At 37.7% G+C, this 8,443-nt stretch overlaps 1 protein-coding gene across 1 annotated transcript; it reads left to right on the forward strand.

The window, feature by feature from the left end:
* Window positions 1-932: 932 nt before the first annotated feature.
* LOC143863626 (uncharacterized) lies at window positions 933-8,160 on the forward strand. The gene is made up of 3 exons (XM_077374351.1): window positions 933-1,351; window positions 7,437-7,674; window positions 7,793-8,160. Exons 1-3 carry the CDS (start codon window positions 1,010-1,012, stop codon window positions 7,915-7,917), a joined length of 705 nt encoding a protein of 234 aa, XP_077230466.1. The 5' UTR covers window positions 933-1,009; the 3' UTR covers window positions 7,918-8,160.
* Window positions 8,161-8,443: the final 283 nt, after the last annotated feature.

Here is an 8,443-nt window from a genome sequence, read left to right on the forward strand (position 1 = left end):
AGCAAGGATGCTTAAAGCATTACACCCAAGGTATCTAGTTTGGAATATCAAGTTTATTGCCTCCAGCCCCTATATATAGAGATACACTAGGGTTATAAGAGGTTAATGGGCTCCAGCCCAAATGGGCCCACTACACTCGATCCATTACCTATTGGGCTTATATTAGAACCTTCAATAGGCTATACAAATGCTAATGCTTTTGGTTTTATAAGTCATGTTAATGTTAATGTTATAAATGGGTGCAATCGATTTACTACCTGCAGCTGGAGTGATATTTTAATGGTTTTGATTAAGGTTGTTTGTATATTTTTCTGGCAGGAATAAGTTTTAGGCCTTGTTTTTCAGGTCTTATGTCTCTATGTATGTGATTTGTATATGCAATTATATTAGTTATCTATTTTTGTTTCACTTCTTATATACGAGCTTAATGCGGGTAGTGAGATTTTGTACATTGATCGTCTGATTGTTTTAATTTTGGTCGGTAAATAGCATTTTCTATACGGGCAGTGATAAATCAACTCCCTATTTGGATAAATCGACTCCCCATGTGTCTATCTCTCTCCTCTTTCTCTCTCTAACCTAGAGGAGAGAGAAAGACACATGGGGAGTCGATTTATCACTCCCCTTTTCTATAATTTTGCTTTGTTTTTCGTTCCCGTGCAACGCTCGGGTCTGCAACTAGTTGAGAATAAAATTGGACCTCCACACGGGCCCCACCGAGATATTAAAACACACGTGTAAGCAAAACAGAGACGGGTGCGTAATGCAGAGAAAAAGGTATTATCGGGGAACTAAAAATCATCAGGCAATGATAAATTCGCACCCACTATAGGATAATTCGCACCGCTTATATGTGAAAGAATTTAACACTATTTAACGTTGAAATGGTGCGAATTATCCTACAGTGGGTGCGAATTTTTCAGTGCCCAAATCAGAAACCAAAAACACTGCCTTCTCTGGTTTAGCTTTTACTTACCAAACGCAGTGTAGAGCAAAACGAGAAAAAACAATGGAGGAATTCAACGAGGGAGGAAAAACCAATGGCTTTGTACAAGTTGAGGACTGTGAGAAAAATCCCAAGAAACCCCGTTTGGTTAAGATCGAGGGGATGGAAAATGAGAAGGAAAATGAAGAAGAAACCTTGTATGGGGTTCTCTATCGTTTATTTTCCACGATTTTCTTTCCCGATCCAAACATAGATCCTCCTCCTCCTCCTCGTCTCATGCAACGGATCAAATTCTCTTTTCATGAGAATGGTCATTCTCTTCGAGAAGCTTCTAGAAACTCCACTCGGAATCTTCTTCTCTGGACTCGCCGTGGCAGCCCCTTTCGCGCTCTCCTTGTCATTTCGGTCAGTTTTATGAAACCCTAATTTTCTTAATTTGGGATTGATTTGGGCGATTCTTCCTAATTTTCAACCCTAATTTTTTTTTGTTCTAATTCGAAGGGTTAAATTTCTTGTTAAATCGAAAATTTGCAACATTTTGCTATTATTATTGCATATTGTTATTGGAAATTTCATTTTTTTTATTTAAAGAAAGGAAATTAGCAATTTTTTTCCCTTATGATTTTATGTTGCTTAAATAGATTGAAATGGGGGCGATTCTCGGTAAAATCGTCATAGCTTCGTTTTCTTTCTACTATTTGATCTCTTTTTCTGTTCTAATTTGAAGGGTTTAATTGCTTGTTGAATCGAAAATCTTCAACATTTTGCTATTGTTATTATTACATATTGATATGGGTTGTTTTGTGGCTTGCTTAGCCACAAAACATGGCATGTGTGTATGATAATCAGGGCCATTGATCTGGTGTCCCGCCGCTTGGATGGGCTATATTCCAAAATTTACAGTGATTAGTTGATATAAGCCTTTTGATCGGTCGTCTGTAGATGGGCAATCAAGAAAAAAAAAAGAGAAATTGTGCACTTCAATGGCTAAAGATTGCTTAGATTGGACAGTTAGGATGTCACATTGTCGATATTTTCTGGGCTATGGGTAATTTACATGGTGACCCATCAGATTGCCATGTGTATCATGGGGAAGGCGAGCCATCCTATCATTTCCCTTGTCGTCATTACCATCTTGAAGGAAATTAAGTTGTTGGCAGAAGTAGATAATGCCATGTTGAACGTGAAAGCAACTAAACACCTTAATTTTGATAAATCTATGTTGATTATTAAAAAATTTATAAAATGAGCAATTGTTTGGAAAAACATGATAATGCAATTAATTATTTATGTATTTCTCATTAGTTAATTAATCCGATGATGATACAGAAGAGATGACAATCATGCAAGTCAGATGTGGGAAGAGTTGATTCTCTCTCTCTCTCTCTCTCTCTCTCTCTCTCTCTCTCTCTCTCTCTCTGTGTGTGTATGGGTGTGTACGAAAAATCACTTATCAACTTGGAGTTCAGCTGAGTGACTTGGTCTGCCGACTCAGGCTCCATGTATTGAGTTTATACTTTTAAAGTTTAGATTTATAATAGAAAAATTGGCTGTCGGTTGTTAAATCTGTCCGTTTTGTAAAATTGTCAGACTTCTCTTTGATTCGAATGAGCCACACTTAGAAACCTAAAGGCCGTCTTCTGAGTGGGCTAATGAACATGGATGAATACTTTAGTACATCTAGAAGCTCAACATTTTGCTGTCAGACTAGTCCAAGTGGAGCCATTATGTTTCTTGTAAGATTATAGTGCATGGTGACTTCTAGAGATGTGGAGATTCTGAAGCACTTGGCACACAATGATATTATTGATTTTTTTTTTTTGGACAGTGAACTCCAATCAGCTCATTTATTTAAGGAATCCATCTCATCAGCTAATATGCGGGTTAATTGAGGCATAGAACTTCCTTATCTTTTTATACAGGAGTTAGCCTCCTTAGAATCAAGCACATCAATTGATCCAAGAAAAATAACATAGGGATCATGATGATGTTGTTAGAGGTACAGTAAGCTGTAAGCTATCTACTTCCCTTGGTGTGGAGTTATGAAACAAACAAGCTGGTTTCTTGGGCTCTATAGAAAAAGGATTTGTATGAACCTTGTACTTTAAACAAACAAAAAAGGATTTTTATCAACATATCATTAAAAAAATCTTTTGCGAATGATGGATTTCCCAGTTCAGAATCTTGGTCTTGGGCACTCTATACACATACACAACCTTTCGTGTTTCTATGTTTGCATGTTGTTGCTTTTGGTCACTAGTCCACTTCAAGCCAATTTTGGTCTGCAAGGATTGATTTCATTGGGATCTTGAAAGAGTGGGAATACCCGACGAGTTTAACTTCTTTGTCAAAGGTAAAAGGTTGGCCTCTTGGGGTTGTCGTGGAATCGGGCATTACTAGAACTGGGTAATTTTCTGTTGTGACGTTTACATTGCCTTCTCTATGTGCTTGTATCCAGATGGTTTTGTTCTCTATGTGCATCTCTTCTGGCCAAGAAGAGCATAAGAATGTGTCTAAAAGTTGGAATAAGAAGGTATGTGACTTGTTTAAAGCATGCGAAAGGGGACATTATTTGCAAACTTGAAATGTGGGATATTTGGATGCTTCTGAAGAGTTCCTATTATGAGAAATGGACTTGTGTCCCAATAAGGTATTTTCATTGTGGTACCTGAAAGAGATCGATTGTGTACTATGGTCTAGAGGAATTTTCTTTGCTGAGACCCTGGGGTGATCATACACTTTTTTCTTCATCACATGGTGGCTAGAGGTAATCAGAGGAAGATGATGGAGAGGTTTAATTTTGAAGCTACAAAGGAGATGGACGAGCACATTGCAGGGATTTTTAGCATTTATTTATTATATGCTGACCTTGCGTGATGATAGGCAGCCAGCAACAATTTGGGTAGGCTGGTGACTGCTCAATTATTATTATATTTATATTTATATTTATATTATTGTTATTGTTATTGTTTCTGTTTCTGTTTATATTTATATTTATATTTATGTTTATGTATAAAGTTAAATGCTTTGAGTGGCAAGTTCCGCATACACTCTTTTGTTGCTTGTTCTGCATGATTGATGGAGAATCGTTCGAAAAAACTTAAACTAGTATCTATCAATGCGGTAGTTGCCTAAAAAGTTGACTCCATTGAAGAGCAGGGTTTGTGGAATTAGCCATGGTTATCATTAGGTGACCTGATTGTAGATGTACAACCATGACTCCTTATATCACTTAAGGCTCCTGCTCACCTTTTAAAGATTATTATGAAAGATTGGATGATATTCTAGGGAAGTAAGTCAAAGGCTTCAAGCTTGGAAGCGTAGTAGTCTTCCCTGCAAAGAATTAGATCCTTAAATTCTACCCTTTCTAGTAAATCTAATTTGTCTTGTGTGATGTGTCTTTATAAATGATGCGATATGGTGCCTTACCGTTGATTTTTCTCCTGAGAAATGAGAAGAACAAAATGAAGAACATTGTTACTTGCCGAAAATGTTTGTATCCAAAGAAGGAAGGTGCTGGGTTCAGAAACTTTACAACTTTTAATGTAGCTCTGTTGTGTAGTGCTGGTGGTGCATTAGTCTTGCCAAATATAGTTTTCCTGTTGGCGTACTTAAGTTGAGGAGTTGCAAATAAAATGGTTTTAGAGGTGGACAAAAGTAATTCATGCCGCTGCAACAGGCCTTTATTAAATGTTATTGCTAGTAAGGTAGAATAACTGTGAAACCAGCGATGCCACAAATCACCTTTCTTTATTATTTCACAATCTTTTAAGAATAGTGGAGTCAATGGCTTTGTTGGGAAGTTGCATCCCCTGGCAGGGCTGAGACAATATGTGGAAACTAATTTGCAGTTGTCAATTTGGAGGAATGGCTTATCACTGTGTGAGATTTGTTCTTCCTCTTATCTGTTCTCCCTTCACTCATTTACTTGACATATGAGTGGTGTGGGTAATCAAAGGCCCCTTTTGATTTGCATGACCTGCACTCCTAGGGTAGTTGCCTTTGTGTGACTGGTGTTACAGCTGGCAAGATATATTTGCAGATGATATTTGTTTGTCACATGGTTTGGAACTTTCAATGGTGAGAACGCAGCTCGCCTTTTTCTTTGAGCATTTTTTACCCCAAGAATGTAGATGGGTCTTGTGGGATTGGAAGAAACTTTTTTCAATGGAATGAATCTTCACAGAACTTCTGGAAGTTTGGCAGGATTAGAACTGTAGTCATGTAGTGAATGTGAGACATTGACTGGTGTGAAGGATGCACCCCTTCTTCGTGTTTTGAAATTTAATTATATGGGCATAATAAAGGAACGTTGGCCTAGCGAGCTTTGAAGGGCTCATTTGTAATTGCAAATGTCCCTTAATTATGTTGCTCACTGTTGTGGCTAGCCTTTGTTATGGTGTACATTGTCGTAGCTGGTCTCTATGATTTTTCCTCACTTGGATCTCAACCATTGATTTTGGAATGACAATCTCTAAAAGCCACTGATCAAACCTTTACCCCACTGCCATTGGCTGAGAATATATTTTCATTGAAATTGGTGACATCTTTTCTGATGTATGAGTTCTCAAGAGAACTTGGTAAAGATTTTTAGTTTCTCACGCTAGACTTGTATGCAGGGGAAGCATCTCCGTCATAATTTGGCTATTTTTTTTCTTTTTACTTGTTTGGCTTGTTTTTTCTTTTTCCTTGTTTTTGTATTGTCATTCATCATCTTTCTTCCATGAATTGCTTATTTCTGAAAAGACATGAGGCTAATAGTTATACCTCAGAGACTTGTTCGGAAAGATATTGTGTTGGATCTACCATGATATAAATAGGGGTCAACATTGTTACTATCTCTCTTAGCCATTCCAAGTTTCCAATCCATTTCTTTTTTGTTGTTTTTTTCAACTCTCTCTCTCTCTCTCTCTGCTTTTGAAGTTGGTTATGATAAGAAAACGTCACCATGTGAACACAAAGAAGAGGCATACATTTTGTGTTGTCATCATTTCTAATCTCAACCCCTTGAAAAAGTTTAGGCACTTAAGCTTCTTCCAACTCCCCAAATTCGAAAGCAGATCCTTGCTGATCTCTGCTCAACAACCAAAAATCCATATCAGTCAGCAGATTACTTAAAAAAGAAAAGGATGAATAATGATAAAGTAGTCTCATAAAGTGAGAAGGGTAGGAAAGAGGAAAGACAAGAGAGGAGATCTCTCGCTCTCAGGAATGCCTACAAAACTTTCCAACCTCTCCTCCAAGTGAAAAACCAGAAGCAAATGGAAAACAGACACAAAATTTCCTACATATTGCCATCCCAAATTAGACGCTTCCTCTTCCTGCAACATCAAACCCTAACCCTTCCTTCTCTCCATCCCTCAACGACCTCTCTCGTGGCACTCAAATCCACTGTTAGTTTTGTCACCACCTTCCATGACTAGAGCAGAAACAACTCCATCCCTGCCACTGGCCTCAACTCTCCTACTTGAACATCACCAGATTATTTATCTCCGAGCCATTCGAATCACCATCTCGGATGAATCTCTATAGATATTATTAATAAAGTTCATGTTACTTTAAGAAAAAAACTCAGTGTATACATAGTTTCCAAGCTTGGATCCATCATATTTTTCCGGTGCTATGACAACAGATTAAATGCTTCAATCCTGATCTAGATTTTCAAAATGGTTCAATCCTTATCTAGATTTTCAAAAGCCACCTTACTTCAGCCTCTAACTCTATGAACATAACATCATTGGCATCACCCCCTCCTTGATCTGCAACCTTCCCCGCCTTCAGAAACTCAAATCTCTCTCTCTCTCTCTCTCTCTCTCTCTCTCTCTCTATATATATATATATATATATATATATATATATATATATATATATATATATATATATATATATATATATATATAGAGAGAGAGAGAGAGAGAGAGAGAGAGAAGTGTATCTACACGATCGACTAGATGACTTATCCACTTGGTTTAAAATATAGTGGGGGCCCATATTGTTTGGGTGATGCAAACCATTATTTGATAGGCGTGTGTGTGTGTGTGTGTGTGTGTGTGCGCGTGTGGAATTGTCCGAAACTCAGCGATCTAGATGGTATACTTTTCTTGTTTGACAAGGTTCCTTCTAAATTATGTTTTTTCTTCATTTAGTTAGTAAATGTTTCATGCCTAAGTTTACATATTTTGAAACTTCCTCTTGGTTCACATTCGGTGAACTCCTATGCTTGTCATGCTCATATGATGAGATTCTGCCATCTTAACTAACCACGTAGCTTATTGAAGGAGCAAAGCTCAGTTTTTCTGTCCTCTTACTTTGTATAGAAAATATAAGTGGATTACACGCTTTAATTGAGGTTCAACGTGCTTGTTGTATGCACATTACAAACAAGTTGTCGAAGACTGGAAAGTCTTTTGTCCTTTAATACTGACTTTATTATCTTGGCATGTAGTTTTCACCCCATCCCTTCTGAATTTTCTTTTCAATGATATTGCAGGTTGGAACAATCACCCTTCTGGCCTTGACGGGATTACTGGTTTTTATGCTTTTCTTTTTGGCAGCAACAACCAATGCTATTATCATCTCTTTTCTTGTGTCCTTAGCTGCCGCCGGAGGCTTTTTAGCTATTTTCTTTGTCAGCTTAGCAGCAATATATGTGGCGGCAATATCAGTGGCTTTGTTTGTTATCTCCACTACCACTATCTCAACAATTATCGCTGTTCTAATAGCTGCAGGTACTCTTTCATCTTGAAAATCTTTTCATTTTGCCCTCTCAAAATGTTCAGAATAGCAAACATCTCATATTTCCCGTCTTTAGGCTCTGTAAACTATTTGAGAAAATGTTTGCTGCAGGGTGGGTTTGTTTCCTGTGGACTGTATGGATGGCTGCAAAGAAAAGCATGGACCTCACCAAGCATTCGCTGAGTATGACGGGATCCGCACTTTCAGCTTACTCTGTTGCTCGACGTGGGCACTAGTTGCAATCTAAAATGATCAGTCTCAATATGCCTTGGGTTCTTTTAAACAGGTCTCCTTTCCTTGCCGTGTTCTATTGGTAACTATTTTGCGTGGCGAAATAACTTTATGCTTGTTTGTTGTTCATATTGTTTGGTGAGTCTAAAGCTTGTTTATTGGATAGGAATGCTTAAAGTTTTGAGACTAGAGAAACGATATTGAGCTAGTGATTTCTTTTCAAATGCCATTAATATTGTTATTTGAAATAAATTGGACTTTCGGCTTGGGGTATGATAAATAGTGAATCCATTCTTAGCTAATACGTAGCTCTTCTACAACTGCTTCTTGGAGGGGGCTGAGAAACTTAGTGAATCCATTCTTAGCTAATACATGGCTCTTCTACAACTGCTTCTTGGAGGGGGCTGAGAAACTTATCTGGAACCCATGAACTGGAAAACTTCATATTCATGTCTGTTTTGTTAGTTTACAGGATCCCCTGAAATCCAATATTTAACACTAACGAAAATATTCTCTACAATGCAAGACCAG

The sequence above is a fragment of the Tasmannia lanceolata genome, unplaced genomic scaffold (genome assembly GCF_043159265.1).
Source record: "Tasmannia lanceolata isolate RefF3 unplaced genomic scaffold, GAP_Taslan_0.1 ptg000044l, whole genome shotgun sequence".
Taxonomy (NCBI): Eukaryota; Viridiplantae; Streptophyta; class Magnoliopsida; order Canellales; family Winteraceae; genus Tasmannia; species Tasmannia lanceolata.